The sequence below is a fragment of the Uranotaenia lowii genome, chromosome 3, assembly GCF_029784155.1.
Source record: "Uranotaenia lowii strain MFRU-FL chromosome 3, ASM2978415v1, whole genome shotgun sequence".
NCBI classification, from domain to species: domain Eukaryota; kingdom Metazoa; phylum Arthropoda; class Insecta; order Diptera; family Culicidae; genus Uranotaenia; species Uranotaenia lowii.
Window position 1 is genome coordinate 54,265,005 of NC_073693.1, and position 20,727 is coordinate 54,285,731.

The following is a 20,727-nucleotide window of genomic DNA, read 5'->3' on the forward strand; positions in this document are numbered from 1 at the left end:
TATAATATATTCAACTGTAAATATGATAAATTTAACTACAAATGTATGATTAATTTCAGACGTTGAACTATAAACATAGTAAATTAAACTATATTTTTATGATTGATTGTGTGATACATACACATCCAAACATTAAATGTAATGAAAGGTGGTGAACATCAGCATCAAATTAAAATCTCTCTTTTGCCGATCGGATCAATAGCAGCAGCAAAACCAGTCCCGTTCGATGGAGGCGGCAGGCAAACGAGCCAAACGATAATTTTGTTTAACCGAAAATTAACTTCGGCCGGGTCATCCGGAATATCTAAGTCTGCTGTCTGTGAATCGATAAGTGCTTATGATATTGATGAGGAAATGAAAAATAGAGGATATCTTAGTTCAACATAAAGTTACAAAACTGTAATTAAAAAGATCATTGCGATGAAGTTAATTTTTCACTTTTTGCTGCCTCAAACCCCATAGTGCGCTGGCGTGGCAGGGTATACGAGCCTTGAAATTATGTTGCTTGTTTATGTTTATTGGTAAACAATTTTGATGAATAAAAAATTGAAATTTCAATTACAAAGAACACTACTCAAAAAGATGAACTTCAATAATAAAGGTAGCGAAACCAATCAGAATTAAATCATTAAAATAAATATATTAATAGTAGACTGCCAAAAATCAATCATATAATTATAGTTGAATCTACTAAATTTACAGTTCAATCAACCATACCATTATAGTTGAATCTACTATATTTACAGTTAAATTAACTATACCAGTATAGTTGAATTTACTATATTTATCGTTGAATGCACAACATCAATCATACGATTATAGTTGAATCTATTATATATATATAGTTGAATGCATAAAATCAATCACACAGCTAGTGTGATTATCGTGATTATAATATTTGTTAATCATGTATTCGTAACAAACCGGCAATTAAAATGATTGTTCCGAAACCCAATAGTTTCGGGTTTTTAATTTTGCAAAAAAAAAAACAAATGTGTAGAAAATTAAAAAGTGTGATCGTTAATTCTGAAATTAGTGTATCGATTTTGTTACAAAAATATTGAAATGTGTTTGAATTGTAAAGAAATGGAATGTAAAAATGTAAACAAAATAAAATTCGTGTTCCCTTTTTTTGCTTCCCGTTAAACACGATTTATGTTATTAACGCACTGATTTTGTTTGTATCAAGTTTTGATTTAACAATAAACTTTTTAGAATATTGAAGGGTTATAAATTTGATTTTTGCTTGAAATTCAAACAACTTCCTAAAAGTTATCATTGACACGCTATAATTTGGATTTTTTCAAAAATAGAGCGTCGACAGGCTTTTGGGCGGTCGCCTTAAGCTACTTCACGCTCAATTTTCCGGCTTTTTCCATGAAAAAGAACAAACTTGTTTCCCTGGAAGGACCCCTGCGCTGATTTTTGAGTGTAACTTCAAAAACTACTAACAACTCAGCACCAGATCCTCCGTGACGTACTGGAAGCCGTGCACAACTCAGTACTCAGGATTTACAGCTTCAGTAGACTTAGAGCTTGACGAGTTCTGCAAAATCGCCATTGTGGTAGTTAAAAAACTGTTTTTTTTTTTGCTTTTGGAGCCTACCAAACTCACAGGTATATACCTAAAGGAACATTCCATGTAATCCATCTTGAAGGAAAAACTCTCAGCTCTACAATATGGTAGAGATGACCTGAAATATGGCACTGACAGCGTCTAAAACGACATTTATAGAAAAAGTTCCAGCGGCATCCTCGAAGGCATTTGCAACTTACTAAAGAAATGTATTTAGGTCTTGCGTGAGAGTTTCGATCCAATCTTGAAATTTTTCCGTTGATGTTATTGCCAAGGGGCGTAAAATGTAGCTTATTACTAAGCTTTTTCAATTTGATTAATTACTTAGCAGGGTTACGACTTTGAAGCATTTATTGAAACGTACGAGAACTTTATTTATTACCTTTAAATAACAAATATGTTTTTTGGGTCCTTGTTTTTTTTTTTTGTGGTGTCATTTTCGTACCAATTTTTGGTTTTTTTTTTGTTTTTATTAGATTCTAGTGTTGTTCCTTTATTATTTTGGAATTTCTATTCCATTTGTGTGCCTCTTTTGTATCTTCTTTGTGCAATTTGTGAATTATTTTCACGTGTTTTTCCAAAATATAAGTTTTCAAAGTTTTTGTAATTCTTCCGAATTAGCGTGATTTGGCTTTTTGTTGATTTTTGTTAGTAAAACACTATATTTTTTTTAAAAAAATTTTTATTTTTTTTTCATTGACAAGTTACCATTGCATTTCTCAATTATTTGTTTTGGTATTCTGTCAGTTGATGTTTATTTTTCGAACAAAAAAAGTTTAGGTACAAAAAAATCTTTTTTCAATTCTAAAAGTGATCCCAAATCTTCTGCAGAAGTGTGAGCACTAAATTATTAACCTTTCCATCCAAACGAGGCGAGGGGGAAGTAAAATGAAGACGCGTTAATTGAAATTGAACGAATAAAGTGACTCAAAAAATTCTCCGTGTTTACCTATCAATCAATCCCGCACGGGCACCGGTAAATTTCAAGTGTTGTTTCTGTTCGGCCGAAGAACGGGGAGGAAAAAAAACAACAAACGCGGCTTCTATTATTTGGAGGTGCCTCCCGGTCTGTCCGTCTATGGAGATTATCGAACCAAAACTCGGTAATTGAACGAAATTTGTGTTTGAATCGGCAAAAAAATCCTTCAAGTCTTGGAAGACTTCACCACCTACCAACTTATTAGGAACCCCGCGTAGAAGAGCTTCTCATTCATTGTGACTAGTCATACTGAAATGCTTACGGTGACTGGCAGAAGGTTCTTGTTGGCACAAATTCAAAGTTTAATTCAGCGTGACTTCCGCGTTCAGCAAATAGTGGTGCTAAAAGGTGTCCGCGCGTACTCTGCCGAGGATGATAGTAGCGGTAACAACAACAACAAACCATCCGATAACAGCAGTCTGGTGAAGCTGGACTATCATTTCTTGATGCAGCAGCTGCGATTCTTGGACAGCACCAATCTGGAACCGATGGTCACCATCAATGGTATGTTTCTACGAAGTTTTTTAGAAAGAACTACCTATATCTTCGCTTCTCTAAAAAATAGGGCAGTGGTCGGTAACCTCTTGAGTTAAAATTGCCAAAAATTAGAATTTGAAAAATCCTTTTGAAAAAACCACATTGAACGGGGAGATTCGATACCCGATCGTCTGATTACAAATCCAACACGCTAGCCGTTAGACTAAACGACCGTCCCTGTTTTGAAAACTGTATCGAAAAGTACTTCTTTTCGACACTGTTTTTTGGCCTCAAGACTAAAATATCGGAGGCAGCATTACATCCAAAAAGCCACAGGTTTCCGATCTCTGCTCCGATTTATTTTCAGTATATTTTGAAGTAACCGTGCATCTATTGGTTAGCATTAAATTTCGTCGACAAGTGCACACTCTTCCACAACTTTATGTTAATGGATTCGATCAACAAGTTTGAAGATTTTTTCTCTTTTTGATTATTGTAATATGTTTGCAAATTATATATTTATACTATCTGACCCGAGTACCTAACCTATACCTTACATGTGTCTATTATACATATGCTGAAGCCGGAAAAGTTTCTACACTTTACGGCTCATAGTTTAAAAACTTCGAGGGGGGTGCTAATGGAGGCTGGTTAGCAAATAGTCAAATATGGAGGAATAACATGTTTTGAGTTGTGCTGTCCGTCCACTATCATCTGTTGGTATATTCATATGTAGGCGACATACATACCTGTAATGTCACCGTAGTTATGACCGAAAGATAAGCGCAATATAGCTCGCCACGATTCGTTTGTCTAAACTATTCGTGTATGCCTAGCTACCTACTTACTTTGCCAGCCGATCGTGGCGGATGGATTTTGGATGAATGAAAAATGTCCACCATTCATCAGCTCGTTGCGCCGTGGACTGAGGCATGAATGAGTTTTTTTTTTGGTTTCTCAAGATGATTTGGCAATCAGGCACAAACAAAAACCTTTTGGGAATTGTATTGGTGGGTTCTCATTCCAAAGGTATTTTTCGACATTAATTTAACTCAAAAACTGAAATCAGAATTCTTATATGAATCGAAAATATTTTTAATAAAATCCTTTATATGATGATTGACTCAAATCAAGATTCTAAAATTTAAAAGATTTAATAATTGGAAAAAAGCACCCTTGTTCCCATTTTCTTGTATCCATCATATCTGTTTGGAAAAATGAAGCAACACCCCGCCTTTTGCATTTTCAAACGAAGGAATGAATTATCCTAAAGAATGAAAGTCCCGGAAAATTTGATCCTATTTTCATCATACTTTTTGGGAAAAATACTCGCCTTCTTTTGCATTTTCTGACAGAGTTTAATTTCAAGTTTATATGCTCCAAAAGTTTGAACAAAACATGCACCCTCATATAAACTAGAAACGTTTTCGTGGGACGACAAAAAGTTGTGATATTTTTCAAGTTAAAAGAGACTTAATCCTTTATTCAGGGTGTCCTTGCAAAAATCAAGCAAAATCTAAAGAAAAAAAAGAGTCTATTAACTATTTTTGACCATACCATAAGTTCTTATTTCAGAACTTATCTGTGTCAGACAAAGAGAATTCTAAAAGTTTGTCCACTATCTTAGATTCATTGCATACTTAAAGGGGCGCCATTTTCTTATTGTTAGCACTTTTTTGAGTCCTGTCAATCAGGCAATAATCTGATAAATATAAGATGTTGGGTAAATTATCATCATAAGGATCAAGCATTAATCTTCTCAGAAGAAAAATATATCTTGTTGGACTCTATGGATTGATTGAACCCATAACATACATTTTAGATTTTTTTTTTAAATTGAGAATTTACTATTGCTTTGAAAATATGGCGTTAAGAAGTTTATATTAAACTTTAACTATTGACATATTTTTACAAATATTCACGTAATAAACATTTTAAAGTTATAAAAAGGGATCTTCAAGTAAAAAGTTGTGAAATTTATCGAAGATAAGCTCAAAAAATACTTTGTTAATTCTGTTTTAGGATAGCAGTTTTGTTGTTTTGTCCTATTTGGTATTTTTCTAGTACATTTGATCTTAGCAGAACATTTCGATTTCTAGATATACCTGAGGAACCGAGTCACCACAGGGGTAAAATATCCTCATTCTTAAGGTTGCCAGATTACCCGGATTTATCCGGACTTGCCCGGATATTTCACACAACAGTTAGGGAAAGTCCGCTCCGGCTTGATTTCCCGGATTTCGTTGGAAAAAGCTCTGATTTTGCCCGGATTTATTCACTTCAGTTGTAAAATCTAACAAAAAATTCAAATTGAATTACTAGAATGTTTTATTTTTACGTCCAAAAAGGATTTTTTTTATAGTTTTATCCAAATAATCCTTACCGGTTTTTTGGAAGTCTAAAATAAGATTTAAAATCTGCTGATGTATTTGTGATGATAAAAAATATTGCAAGTGTTTTCTTCTAGATTTTTACTGAATGATTCCGTGATTTGACCAAATTGACCAGGATTTTGCCAGGTTTTTAGATCAAATTGCCCGGATTTGTCCGGTCCGGAAAAAATCTACAACCTTAATCATTCTCCTCTACTTAATTCCGTTGATGAATAAGAAGCATTTTTTGTGATATTTTGAAAGTTTTTTTTTATTTGCTTGTCCCCCTATAGGGGACGGCTGATACCGTTATGGTTCATCTTGCAATATTTTGAAAGTTGAGGGAGACTTGATGCTTGTTGGGAATGTGAGGGTAAAATAGCCGTAACTCCAGTTTTGATGCAAGCGATGGCTCAAATAGCCTTCGTTTGATTCCTTGAGAAAAAACACACGAGATAAGTCTCATTAATTTAAAATTATCAACTCCGAACATGCTTTTCTGCAATATGTAAAAAAAATAGGGGATTCAAGGTTAAACAGCCAGTGGTGGCTTAAACAACTTTCAATTGATTCCTTAGCTGAAAAAAACACAGTGGGTCTTTTGATACAAAATTTTGTAGTCCGAACATGCTTTTTATGAACTATTTTGAAAATTTTGAGAAATTGAGGGTAAAACGGCCATACCTCCATTCTACGATGCGTGCGGTGGCTATAACTGCCTTCATTTGCCTCCTCGGAAAAAATCATACAAGATAGATCTCACTTGATTCAAAATGTCCAAGTCCAAGCATACTTTTTTCTCAATTAAATATGATCATTTAGTATCCGGGAACTTTATTTCGGTGATAGCTACGTTAATTGAGCTCGGATCTGCAAAACTTTAGTAAAGTTTTGTTGGTTATGAAAAGGACTATCTTGCCTATTTTTGATAGATTTTAAAGTTAACGTGTGTTTGAGATATTTACGATGCAAAAAGACATGGTTAAAAATAATTTTGCACAAATTTGCTCCTTTTACGCATTTTGCGCCTTGAAAATTCTTCATTGTTGACTTGAAAGCTCATGAACTGTTGATATTTACTGATTTTATTTCGTACCAAATGGTTAAGAAGTATAAGGAGTCACACAGATCGCAATCTGTGCATCCGGTTTTTACGCAATATGACAGATGTGTTCTGATGGATAAAAAAAAATATGTTAAAACCGGATTTAAAGGATCAAATTTTTCGAGATGCCTACTCATGAAAAGGTTCCAACCAGATTCCTATTGCTTTTTCCAGGTGAATTTGTGTAAAATACCATGATTTTGCAAAGGTTTCACTTCTGTGGTAAAAAAAATAAATTAATACATGACTAAAAAAAATGTGTACAAAGATAAAAAAGAGATTTTATGAAAATGTTAGAGTATTTCTTGAAATCATTGATAAGTATTTTTTTTTATATTTTTACATTGAATGTCATATTAACACCTTCATTTCCTCCATACAAAGTTTTTCGATCAAATGAATAGCTTTTAAAATACACACGTTTGTAACTGCCCGGATACTAAATGATCATAGCCTCAATTGAAAAATTGTAGGGGAATTGAGGTCAAAACGGCCATAACTCCATTCTACGATGTGTGCGGTGACTCAAACAGCCTTCGTTTGATTCCTTGTAAAAAAATCCCACAAGATAGGTCTATTTTTGTTCAAAAGTTTTTTATGTCCAAATCAGTGTTTTCCTGGATTGTTTACAAAATATAGAGGAATTAGGAGATTACATGGCATTATATCTCCATTCGTAAGCTCGTGCGGTGTCTGAAACTATGTCCAATCAATTCTCCGGGCAGTTTCACTAAAGGAAAGTATATTTTTATAGTTTTGGTTCATGTACGAGGGATGGTATAGAATTTCTTTGTGGTTTATACACTTTATTCTCCATTGTGCGACGACGCTAAATTTACTTTTATTATAACAAATAAACAAATGGGAAAATGTGGAACAAGTTAGACAATATCCAACGGGCAAATTGAAATTATATTTCTTAACAAGGTTAACACCAACCACTATCTTCGAAACTAGCTCAAACTTACTTCATTTAATTCAGTTATTATTGAATTTCAAGTTCTTTTTTTGTAGCGTTTTCTTCATACTTTAAAAAAAATACGGACAGAACTATTCGTCAATTTTTCGTGTAAAACGGCTCATTAGGCGGCGCCCACCTTCTTCGTCCATCGTTTAAGCTATCTTATTCCACCAGGTCTTCATCTGATTGATGTCTTTGCCTTGAGTGTCCTAATAATGTTTGCCCAGTATTTCTCAATAGGGCGAAACTGTGAGCAGTTTGGTGGGTTAAGGTTTTTTGGAACAAACTGAACCCCTTTCTCTGCATACACGGTAACCAAATAGAGTGTCCATTTCCCGGCCATTTTAGCGTTCCCGGGAATCGGGAAATCTGACGATCCTTTTCCCTGGAATTCCCGGGATCCCGAGAAAATTGAAAATGAAGATTCCAACATGGAGATCTTAATCCTCCACTGCGTATGAATTCTTATCAATATGGTATTATTAAATTTAAAGTAGTTACCTAGTATGTATTGCAAAATATTTCAAACTTATTTAATGCGTCAAAAATTCAATAAGCCAACCAAAGACCCAACACCAAAGTACTTTAACCGAAAAACCGGTCTGACCGGTTCTGAGAACTTAGTTAGCTAGACTGTTATTCATCGAACATCGTAAATTTTCAGATAACTACCGTCAACTGGGGCAACATGCAACCATTTTCAACTTCAATGGCTTCTAAAAAACTTATATTCACAGTTAATCGTATCCTTTATGCATCAAAAGTTTTAAGGATGCTGGGGCATCAAATTGGCGTAGTTAAAAAATTATTGGTTTCTTCAGTTATTTTTAATTTTCTAAAAACATGCGATTTTCACACTCCTTAGAAAATGGGGTAACTTGCAACAAACTTTGTTTTTAATGAAAAATCTTATGAACACGTACGAAAATTCATAGTTTTTAATATATTTGCGATGCTTTAAAGACTTTTACGCATGACAACACCAATTGCAGTAGTTTTTGGGTCTGTAAGAACAAATTTTCACATTTTTTTCTGAAAATAAGGATGCTGCATACATTTAGGGGTTGAATAGTACTACGAAAAATTCTACAAGCTGAAATTATAAAAATAAATGTTTAGATGAATGAAATTTAAATGTTTACAAACACGTGATGCAAAACATTCATATTCCAGCACATGGAAACGAGATTTACAAGGTATTTCTTTGATTTGCATTTTGTTGCATTTAACCCCAGACACCTAACTGAATTTTAAAAATATTCATTTAAAAAAATTGGGTGATTGTTCGAAAAATATTTTTACACCAACAATGTTGGTATAACATGAGGAAACCTACAAAAACTTTGTAGGTAATTTTATCAAGCCGATCCGTCATACTGGGTAAAGTTTTTTTCGGCATCAAAAAATGTTAAAATTTGCACATTTATTGCTCGATTTTTCAAATTTTACATAAAAATAAAAAACTTAAGACAACTAGCTTAAGATGCGAGAAATTATGTCATCATCATTTTGTTATCATTAAAAGATAACTTTATTACAATACATTAAATTAAAAATTGATTCAATGTAGTTTTATACAAATGTTGCATTGAACCCCGCTGTTGCATGATGCCCCGTTTGACGGTATCCATTTGTTTAACAATATGTCATTTCTTTGCTGATGATTTTGCTACTGTAAACTGTATCCGGAACGGAGGCTCTAAATGATGAGTGTTGCAAAATTGAACATTCAGATTTTTTCTGCAGCGTTTCATTATTGGTTTTATAGATTCTTTGTCGTTTTTCACTATTACACTAAGTTTTCGATAGAGAAAACATGTTTTTATCAAATTCCTTGTGTTAACCAGATTTAAGAAACAAAATATTTAAGACTAAGCCATCAAGGTCACTGATCACACTGACATGACACTTAGAACACAAATTTAACCATTTTCAGGCTATTTTTTTGTCAAAGTTTGTGGGTTTGCAAAACCGACGAAAAAATTAACCTGTTTAGCTCGATATTATCGTAGAAATTGCATTTTTTTTTTAAGTTGGATGGCACTTTCTAACTGGGATAGCATTTCTCAAATCGATCGATGCGCACTCTGGAATCGATATTGCGTACTGTTGGAAAAAGTTATCAAACCAACGATATCGTGTGTCCAGTCAGTATGGTCAGTGGTAGAACTATCATTTTCGTTGCTCAATATGATTAATTTTTCCAATTTAGATCGTGTAAATTTTTTGTAATTTAGAAGGCTTCGGGAATTCCCGGGATTTTCTAAGCGTTTTCCGGGATTCGGGAATTCCCGAATTTTTCTAATTCCCGGGAATTCCCGACCGGAAAATCTCGGGTAGGACACTTTATAATCAAAGTTACTCTATTCTGTATAAAAATCGATACAGATTTAAGAAAACTGTCCCACTTAGTTTTATGTTCGGGTGCTTTACGCAGAGCATGAGCTAAAAGCTTTTATACATTTTGAGCTTTCTGCCAGATTAGTCAATTCTGAATATTTTGAAGGGATGCCAGCAATTCAATAATAAGTTTCCTCATAAATAATAAATTTCAGCAAAATGAATATGATTTCTACAAAATAAGTTCATGCAAATTGTTTATTAATACATTTAATAATATATTACACTACATTGCCAAATACATATAAATATAACCAATCATATCTAGAATATCATAAATACTAAATATAATTGGGTGGTGATTGGCGGATCGTTCTAGATTATCCGGTTCCGTAAGAACCGTCCCTCCAACAACGGATTTCTTGGTTCATCACTCCTCACTTGTACGAACGACACAGCAAAAATTATTTCCTGTAAAATTACGCAAATGTCCTGTAACAAAAAGGAGCAGGACATTTACCGTTATTTTACAGGTCGAAAACAAATTACGTGACACTTAATTTTCAGTGTACAACTTTTTTACAGGACATTTGCTATAATAATAAATGAATCTTCGTTAACTTTCAAGGAAAACAATTTAAAATTACAGCTTTTGTTAGTTACAGGTTGATTTATTTTAAAGCTTGCAGTTTCAGTGACACGTAATAGTCAAATTTTTTTTCTGTGTAGATGAAAATCTGTCTTCAAGACTTAATATGCTTCATCGGTATTGGAATAGGAAAGGCACATTCTCTCGTCTCATTCGATTACACTTAATTTTGAAATTTTAATTTAGCCACAACATAACATTAGAAAATCGACTGTTAATGATAGTATTTAGAGTTACACTGCTGACCAAAAGTTTGGGATCACCCACTAAAAAACATGCAAATTTTGATCGTTCATACCTCAGCCATCTTAGGACATATTGCAAATCTTCTTATCTCATTTGAAAGATATTGAGCAATAGCTATTTCGGAGGTATTTTGCCCAGATATAATGTTTTAGTTTTGTATCTTAAACTTATCCTAAAGTTAGAACATTTTCAAAAAATCGCACTCAATATTTAAAGCCGAACATCTCGGGATAGTGTGGACCAAATTTCAAAATTTGAGTTGCATTAGAATCCTTATTCTTCACTTCTCAAAACACAATAAAAAATTTTGTGCAAAAATTTAAGAATGTACTTTAAATTATTAAAATAGACACTTAAATTATCGTCCAAAAGTTTGGGATCACCCTTTAGTATGGTGTATCGGCCAAAAGTTAGGGATCATTCTTTTAAAAACATGCAAATTTATCTCATCCATATCTTTCCCATCTAACATCGTATTGAAGATCTGAAGGGTTCATTTGGAAACTTAGGAATTGTTGTTTTTCATAAATTCATTCAAAAATTATATTTTTAAGCGATAACCCCGAAAATTCAGAATCATAAGTGTGTGAACTTGTAAACTTTCAAAAAAAAAATTAATTTCAGGTGATTTTTTTTTTTGGTTATGGTGGATCTTTCCAAAACATTACGAGATGGTTGTAGGGTCGAATGAACGGCAAAATTCGTTTTTGGAAACACTTCCGTATAGTTCCTACATCATTGTCTCATGTGTAACGAAAACTTTCGTTTTTTTTGCCACAGCTGCAAAATCATAAATTTTTGTGCAAATTTGTCGCCCAAAAGAAATTTAAATTTGGTTTGAAGATTCCCCCGAGCCGTTACCAAGTAAAATTTTTGACCTGGAATTTGCCCGAAGTCAGCCTTAACATAGGTTTCGTCGTCCATCAGAAGATTCTGTTTTAAGTATGGTCCAATTTGGCTGTTTGCTAGCTCGATACGACTTGATTCGTTCCCGGAGTCAAATTCTCCTCGCAGTACTATGGGCAGCACCGAGTTTTCCGGCAAAACACGGTCCGATAGATTGGAATTTCTCCTCATCGTCTTCAAAATCTTACCACGCAGTTCCACTCCGACGGCTTGAGGCTTCCGAATCGTCGTAATTTTTTTCTTATACCGTTTGATAACGCACCATACGGTACTTCTGGGCAATTTCAGTTGTTTAGCTAGCCTAGACGCAGACCATAATGGATATTACAAATGACTGTGCATATTTTTTTTTCGCTTCTTTCGACTACCATGTTGATTAGCTTAGCTTAGCTTAGCTTGATTGACTACTCGCATCCACCTTTGAACCACTGACCATACTGACTGGACACTCGATTTCGTTTTCTGGATAATTTTTCCAACAGTACGCAATGTCGATTCCAGAGTGCGCATCGATCGATTTGAAGAAATTGTTTCCCAGTTAGAAAATGCCACCCAACTCTTAAAATAAAACACGCAATTTCTACGATAAAATCGGGCTAAACAGGACTATTTTCCTACAGGACACTTTTTTGTCAATTTTTTCAGGTTCGCCACCTGTCGTCGGTATTGCGAACCTGCAAAATCTGACAACAAAAAATTAGACAGAAAATAGTTGAATTTTTGTTCTAAGTGTCATGTCAGTGAGGTCAGTGTTTGAACTATGGAACCCGAAATACTTCATCTTGAATTTATTTATCATTAGGTGATTCCATTTTTGCTTCAACATTACTTTTAATGCATTTCGAACTCCATTGTCGCAGGCGTGGCTCAGTAGAACGAATTCCACATTGCCAATGGTTGCTACTCCGTGAATGACCGAGGCCATCAGTTTTGCTCAAAGGTCAAAAGAATGGTGCTTGGGATTAGCAGCTCATCCTCAATGCACGAAACAAATGCTCTCTCTTTAAACATCAATAACAGCGCCGGCCACGTCCTAGTAGTCAATGGATAGATTGGAAAAGGTAGATTAAAGATCAATTTTGTGCTTTAGAACCGAGGTTACCTCTGCATCCTAGCAAAATAATTTAAAGTTGGAGGTTTGGGAGAAAATGACATGAGCAGGATACACTTTAGACTAGTATTATGCTGTGAAAATCCAAATCCTATACATTGTACTACGCTCGTGTTCTTCCCTAACGACACTCAAAATTTTGAAAACGCATAATGTTTTTATACTATTAACTTCCATTATTGAAGAATCAAATTGAAGAAAAAAATTATATCAGTGTAAGAAAAAAATCTAATATATAAAGATGAGTTGGACTATATATGTTTGTATGCACCTTATACAAATCCACACCGCTTAACCGATCAGCCTAAAATTTGGTACAGAGATGTAGTTGGACCATGGTAAGGTTTTAGTAATTGTTCTGAGCCCCTCCCACCTAAGAAAAAGGACCCTCCCATACAACTTTCGGTTTTTTTCACACGAATCAAAAGTCATGGCACCCATTTTGTTAACCGATTTTCGTTTCCTTTGGCGGGTTGTTTTCACCATCACCATGGGCTGGGCATAAGAAACGACCATCCAGAGTTCACGTGTACTCTGCTGAGCATTAAAGATTTGAAAGGGAAAATTATGGCGGGTTTTTTCTTTCTACTGTTTCGTAGCACGGGGCACAAGCACGTGGTTCTTGGATGAATGAGCCTACATATAAGATAAAAAAAAACTATTCGCCTGTTAGAAATATATTGATAACAACAGTGGTTTTCAAAGTGGTCCCTACCGCCGCTGGGAGGCGTTAAAAGTCTACAAGAACATACACTGTGGGAGTATGGATGCAATGATTCATATTCAAAATGAATTGACTTCTTCAGCTGAATAACTTTTTGAACTGAGTGCTGAAAACTAATTTTCCAATTCCAATTTCTCATAGAAAAAGGAAAATGATTTATACTCAGAGTTATTTAAAAGCTGAAGGCTGCGATTTCAACGCTTTGATAGCCGTTTAGGAATTAAAACGGGGAAATAGACGATTCAACGAGCATTTTCTGGAAACATTTAAAACCAAATCCAACGCATGAAATTTTAAGTAATAGAATCTGCAGTTTTCAGTTTGGTACAATTTAATTTGGTAAATTTACAACTTTTGAATTATTGTTGGTCTTTATATCATCCAATTAAGAAAATGAAAACAGTTCAGCATCTTAGAAAAACTTATCATAAAACAGTGTGAAACTATACAGCGAAAAGAAATACACATTCAATTGAAAACTTGCAGAGTGAGTCTTCAACAAGGTTTCAGAGGAAGTCTTTTTAGAAATTTCTAAGTACAGTAGAACCACGCTTATCCGAGCTTCGATAATCTGAGTTTCCGCTTAATCCGAGCCACCATTTTCATACAAAATGCATGTAAAGTTGTATTTTATCACTGTTATATATTGTTATGCAATTAAATTGTTGTTTTTGGCAAGTTTAAAGTTTTAATTTGCGAAAAACGTCGATTAAATAGCATAACAAAAACCATGTCTTTACCGAGCTATGCGCCTGGATGATATGCAGTACCAGGGATTAGATTTTCAATGTACATATTTCGTGTTATCTGATGTGGTCCTTTCCCCGACCACCTCGGATAAGCGGGGTTCTATTGTAAATAAAACTTGAATACACAATTCTACGGGGAAATAATCCATTTTGAAAAGTGGGATCCTCAAAAGGGGTCGTAGCTTAAGCAACTGAATTTCAATAAGATAACACATGGAAAAGATATTAAAACATTGTTATAATTTAAAGATAAAAAATATGAGGCCTAATCTGTTAAAGCTTCCATTATAAAAAATGTGGGTTTAAAATCTTTTTCGTGATGGGATGAATAACCATTCAAGGGAAATTATTCTTAATTTCTATTTATACAAACCTCATGGCTATTTGTTTTTTAATGATATGGAAATGAAAAATTCAGTAAATAATCCCAACAACTAACCTAACTTACAAAGCTAAAATGGCCAAACATGTGCCAAATTTTACTATAATGATGAATACAAAGTTTCCAAAATTAAGAAAAGTTAAACGATTTATTTTGATTTATATTTTATGTGAACCCGAGCAAGGCCGGGTAAAATCAGCTAGTCTTTTAATAAAACAATGTTGACTGTCTTTCTTTTCTTTAACCATCAACATACTAAATTTAATCTAACCATAAAAAAGTATGTATCAGATTAGTCTTTTTAAATTTTGTGAAAACTTATTTTACTTTTTTGTAGAGAAATGAATCCAACTTAGATGAAATTTCAGGGACTAGATAAGGGAAAATTGATGTTGAAAAACATGCGAAAAAAATTCGCCTTGTCTCCCGGTGAGACTTGAACCCACATCTTGCGCCACAATAGACCAAGAAAAATGATTACGATCACATGGGAGAACTATTCCCTTCATTCCGATAGACATCGACACTCAACCAGTATAATATTCATACGCCAGGTTGGTCTCCTGTAGTAGAATGTTAATACATGGGCCCCGGAGAGGCGCAAGATGTGGGTTCAAGTCTCACCGGGAGACAAGGCGAATTTTTTTTCGCATGTTTTTCAACATCAATTTTCCCTTATCTAGCCCCTGAAATTTCATCTAAGTTGGATTCATTTCTCTACAAAAAAAAAAGTTTCGCTGACTGAATGTTTGAGTCAAGACCCATCTTTGGGTCACAGTTTAAAAACTTATTTTACTTTATGAAAAAAATACTATTGTGTTACCAAAAAAGTTAATTATCCATTTAAGGTTTAGCCAAATTTCAAAATTTTGGAATCCAGGATTTATGATCCTACAAAAATTGGAATTCCAATCAAAACCGCAACTTTTTGCCAATTTTTAACTTCCGAAATGCACTTTAACGCCGATGAATTCTGTCGTTTATTTAAAGTCAATTTCGTGACAGACAAAAGTGATGTAGATTAACGATATATGTATGTAACTGCATATAATAAATATTACGGTCGATAATCAGAAACATAACTAAACGATTAACTCAAATCGATAAACCCGACGAAAATGAAGTCAAAGTTTTCCATTATGAGCTAAAATTGTATCACAATTTGGGAACTTTGATTTATCAAATTCAAACCTTACTCAAAGACTAAAAATTTAAAAAAAATACTTAGCTTTGTGCTGTCAGGCTGATAGTATCAGATTTTCTAATGAAGAGCATTTCTGGAGGGAAACCATCCGAGTCAGGAATCGGGAACCTAACTGGTAAGAATAATCAAGCATCGGTCACACCAAATTCTTCCATCATTTCCTTGTTGAAAACACGTAGGTTCAGTAGTCCATTCCCTTCGCTTGGAATCCTAGGTCCACAGAGCAGTTTGGGAAAACATTTGATCGAAAATTTCTGCAGCTCGCCAGTTTGGGGAATTGGTTATTATTTTTTCTCTGGAGCCTCTCGCTTCTTTCGGCTACCATATTGATTGATTACAAAGTACAGTCGAATTGCGCAATGTCAAAAATATATACGTGAAGCTGACAAAATTCTCGACACGTGGTCGCCAAGAACTTCCTAATCCGTCAGCCAGGAGCGCTACAATATGAGCAATAGTTTGTTCCAATTCTAAACGAAGAAAGCTCTAAGTTTTTTATATTGTCGGTTAAATTAAATGTTTGAAAAGAAAATCGTCACCATATATCGGCTCGCTCACAATAGAGGGTTAAAATAATCGAATCACTGTCCAAAGATGGCCACCGGAACGATTTTCTGTTGTGCAATAAGTTAATTTTTCCATCAAAGACAGTTAACCGGCACGGATCAACATGTCGATCGCAATTTTATTCTTTTTAAATAAACCCTAGCCAGGACTTGACCCGCCATCCATGGTCATCCGAGTATGAAGGCAGGTACTTAAATAATGATCATCGTTGGGCGTATCTAGGACAGGAATTTGTCAACATTCCGCCGGACAACGGCTTATTGCAATATGTGCAACGACGATGCCAACAACTACAATACCCAATCCGAGGAATACAAAAAATAAATAAAAGAAACACGATCTGTTTAATGGGCATCTGAAGATACGGTTCGATCGGATCAATTTAACATGGACTTCACCGCCTGCAACCGAACGAATAACGCTAGGTGTGGCCGCCGTCCATTTGCCTAGCTGGGCCCTTGGGGCTTTTGGGGCCATATGCTTATGTGGTCGTCACCAAGTCAGACATCGAGATCGATTCCCATCATAATTCAATATACCTACCAAGAGCATGATTTCATTCAAATGCTGCCCCGGAGATAGAGTGATATCCGATTCCGATCTTCGAAGACTTGATTTTTTAAGGTCACGAGTGAACTTTGTTGAGGATTACATTTTTGCATTGCGACAACCAATACTGAAATACATAGTTAATCATTCAGAGCATTTTTCGTTCAATACTTAACACGAGTTCATCGAAACGGTCCATCAATTGCACCTCCTTCGAAAAAAATCCTGGTCACGTATCGCGAAACCTACATTAAAACGATTGTAGTAAGTGACATGACAAAATCGAATCATATCGTCGTGGTTGTTTGAGCCAGTTTCGTGCTTTGGCGGCTTATTACAACATTTTTGTTTACTTTTTATCCACCGGTTTAATTTGACCATCCAAAAGTCAACATATGTAATGGCATTTACAAATTGAAATCAAAATTAAAAAAAAAGCTACCCACCATCTTCTGTGTATTTGCATGCACGTGCTCAACGAATTAGCTATCAATTATCCATGACACTTTCGTACACAGCATATTAAACGGTCGGTACATTATCTCTTGGCTCCGGTCACGCAGGGAACTTTTAAATAAGCGTTTTTTCCGAAATTTAAAGCATAGATAGATATTTGAATGATAAACATTTTTTTCAATTTTTTTTATCAGAACAATCTAGCAGCCAAAACCAGATCGATAGAGAACAAACAAGTTTTTTAATGAATTAAAAAAGATATAACAAGATAAAATATAGACATAGATAAAAACAAGATCAAAAACGAAATAAATGAACAAGATAATGCAAGGAAAAAATATAACAATATAAAACAAGACAAAATAAAATGAAACAAGACAAAATAAACACATACAAAAATTAAACCTAATAATTTGAGAAAATAATCAAAGTTGGTAACAATTAGAGATGTATCGAATATTCGACCGGCCGACCCTATACTACGTGGTACAAGCCCAACATTCAAGGAATATTTAAAGAAGGTAGTGCCAAGGCAGCCATGCTCTAGTATTGGTACAAACTGTGGCGTCACAATCACGAAAAATCTGTTAATTTACTAGGAAATTTGCCATTTTCGTTGATAATTCGAAGAATTTGCTGAAAATTTTCCACTTTTAGAACTTTCTGCTCAAAGGGATTCTTGCTCTTCAAGATCGGTACAAAAAAAAGTTGGTTTTCGAATAATTTTTATATACAATAGAACATCGAAGTTCGAAAAAATTTTGGATTTTCCCTTATCAAATTAGCAAAACATTGAAATTAGTTCAAAGTCAAAGTCCATTAAAATTTTCAAGTCAGTGCAGTTTAAGATCCTTATTACAATATAAAGTACCGTAAACTAGGGGAACTTTGATCCCTTTTTTAATTCATTTTCGAGTATTTTGGAAGGGGTTGCTTTTTTGTAACACTAAAATTTTTTATAACACTAACTGAGGCAGAGAGTATGAAGCATGATCATTGATAGCAGAATATTCAAACGACATTAGCGGCTATAACTTAATTTTTGTTACAAAACCAGATTTCATGTTTCGGGGTAACTTTTATTACTATTGTTTTAACGTATCTCAACATCTTCAAAATTATTTCTTTGATGCCATTTAGCGCTGATTGCTTAAAACATCAATAATAGTTTTTTGTTTGGACTCAATTGATTTTTTAACGTTTTTTTCAAAAACAAATATACTCTAAAGATGGACTATTTTGTTGCATACATTTAGGGGCAAAAATTATAAACATTTCTCAATATTTTTTGGTCTCAACAACAAATTAAATATAAATCATATAATGACCATAAAAATTACTCGAAAACTATACCTTTACAAAAAAGTTAAACTTTCATATTTTTTTTGTTTCGATTATAGTCGTTTTAACATCTTTATGTCATTCGCGACTTATATCAACGATGTAGTTGGCGGACAAGTTATGGAAAAACTTATCCGGTACAACTGTGATCGATGTTTACTCTTGGGCTCGAACTCACGGACATCGGCTCAGAAAGCAACTGACTTGCCAACTGAGCTATATCACAAGCCCATTAAACTTTCATATAAAACAACCCATTTGCTTCTAAATGCTATCATTTTATCAGGAGAGGTGTTTGATTGTGAGTCTTCGAAAAAACAGATATTTTTAAACTTTAAAACTACATTTTGAGTAATGAAAACTTCAACCCCAAACCAAATTTAGCCTATTTGAAACTCAATTTATAGGCTTTCAAACGTAAAAAACAGTTTTCAAATATTTTAACTTCAGGCTTAGTTAATGATGATTATCTGCAAAATTTCTTGTTGATCAAAGTTACCCAGGTGATCAAAGTTCTCCCAGTTTTCGGTAATCAAAACACACATTTTTATGCAAAAGCACTTTCATTTATTGGCAATTGAGTTAACAATCATTAATTGATAATGACAATCAGTTGAACACTCAATAACTAACAACTAGACCTTTTTAAAGCTGAATTTTTCTTCATTTTTGCACGTTTTAGCTACAAGATCACATTGCATTCATTAATAAAATAAGTAAAAAAAAATGGCAATTTTCAAAGGACCAAAAAAAATCATAACTTAGTGAAATAGAACACAATCAAAATGAAATTGCAATTCATATTCACTCTAAACGTGTTTTTCTTTGAAATTTCTGCCATTCGCATATAAATTTTCGATACACTCGACACTACCTTGTTTAAATATTATTTGCTTAACATTCGCATTTGCTTGAACAACCGCCTAAAACTTCGGTTGGCGCTACTCGTCAACTCTCCGTTTATGAACTTTCAGTCCTCGAGAATTGGACCAACTTCTTTTCTAAATTGTGTTACACTTCTTTACTTGTAATTTCAAAAGGAGACTCAGATTATAGAATCTCTTAATTTGAAAATCTAGCCCCCACAGAATGTTGAAGGTGCCCTGCTCAAACCCTGCAGAATGTGTGGAGAAAGAGAAGGGTATATTAGTCGCTTCAAGTGACTAGCATAGCATAGCATAGCATTGGGCGACTACACACATCTTGCATTGGCTGATACACAAAGTACAACTTAATAATCAAAACAAACACAAGATGCCAAAACGATTATCTGGATTCAATATTCGTTTCAAGTGTTGGTTTGAAAAATAAGTGTAGTACAATAATGCACACCGCGACAAGTCAATGTAATCATAATGGGGATGATCTGATACAGCAAATAAAACTTTTCAGGTGCAGAGAACTCATACGACCCAGGGCCCTGTATTCAGATAGAAAGAGGAAGGGATATTTAAATGGGAAATCCTACTCGGCAAATAGGACTGAAAAAAAAGAGTGAAAGCATTAAATTTTCAAAAAGAAACGATCTCACCAAATCCATTAAATGGTATAGAAGGCTTAGGCCGGAGCTGTTTCCCAATTCTTCCTGATTGGGGTCAACTGAAACGGCTTGCAACCAAATATTTTTCAAAATATCTGTCGCCTACAAGCAACGCGAATCGTAGCAATCTTAAAAAGAACTGCATTTCTTCGCCCATTGCAGAATATTCCCCTTTTCTCTTGCTGTGGCCCAATAATTGGGCTGCGCCACTGCATTGCTGTTTTCCAAATTCTTCAGATGTCTTTAAAAAAAATTCCTGACTGCACTAGCAGTCGACCACTGAGCACATTTTTATATCGGAAAGTACACTTGAAAATCAATCCATAAATTTAGTACTGCGTAAGCGCAAATTAGATCACACCGATAGCCATTTTTCTTTTCTTTTAAGCGCTATTTTTTGCATCGCAATTAATAAATCCCGGAAAGCTGCTTTCCAAACTTCACCCATCATTACACTTTACATCAACGCTATCCTTTCCAATCTGCACAATTT

At 34.3% G+C, this 20,727-nt stretch overlaps 1 protein-coding gene across 1 annotated transcript in view; it reads left to right on the forward strand.

Annotated features, from left to right (window-relative positions):
• Window positions 1–2,335: 2,335 nt before the first annotated feature.
• LOC129753640 (85/88 kDa calcium-independent phospholipase A2) overlaps window positions 2,336–20,727 on the forward strand; it is a 55,203-nt gene continuing 36,811 nt past the window's right edge. The window contains exon 1 of the mRNA XM_055749473.1: window positions 2,336–3,059. Coding sequence (XP_055605448.1) covers window positions 2,810–3,059 — 250 coding nt within the window. The 5' untranslated portion in view covers window positions 2,336–2,809. The remainder of the gene's footprint in view (window positions 3,060–20,727) is intronic.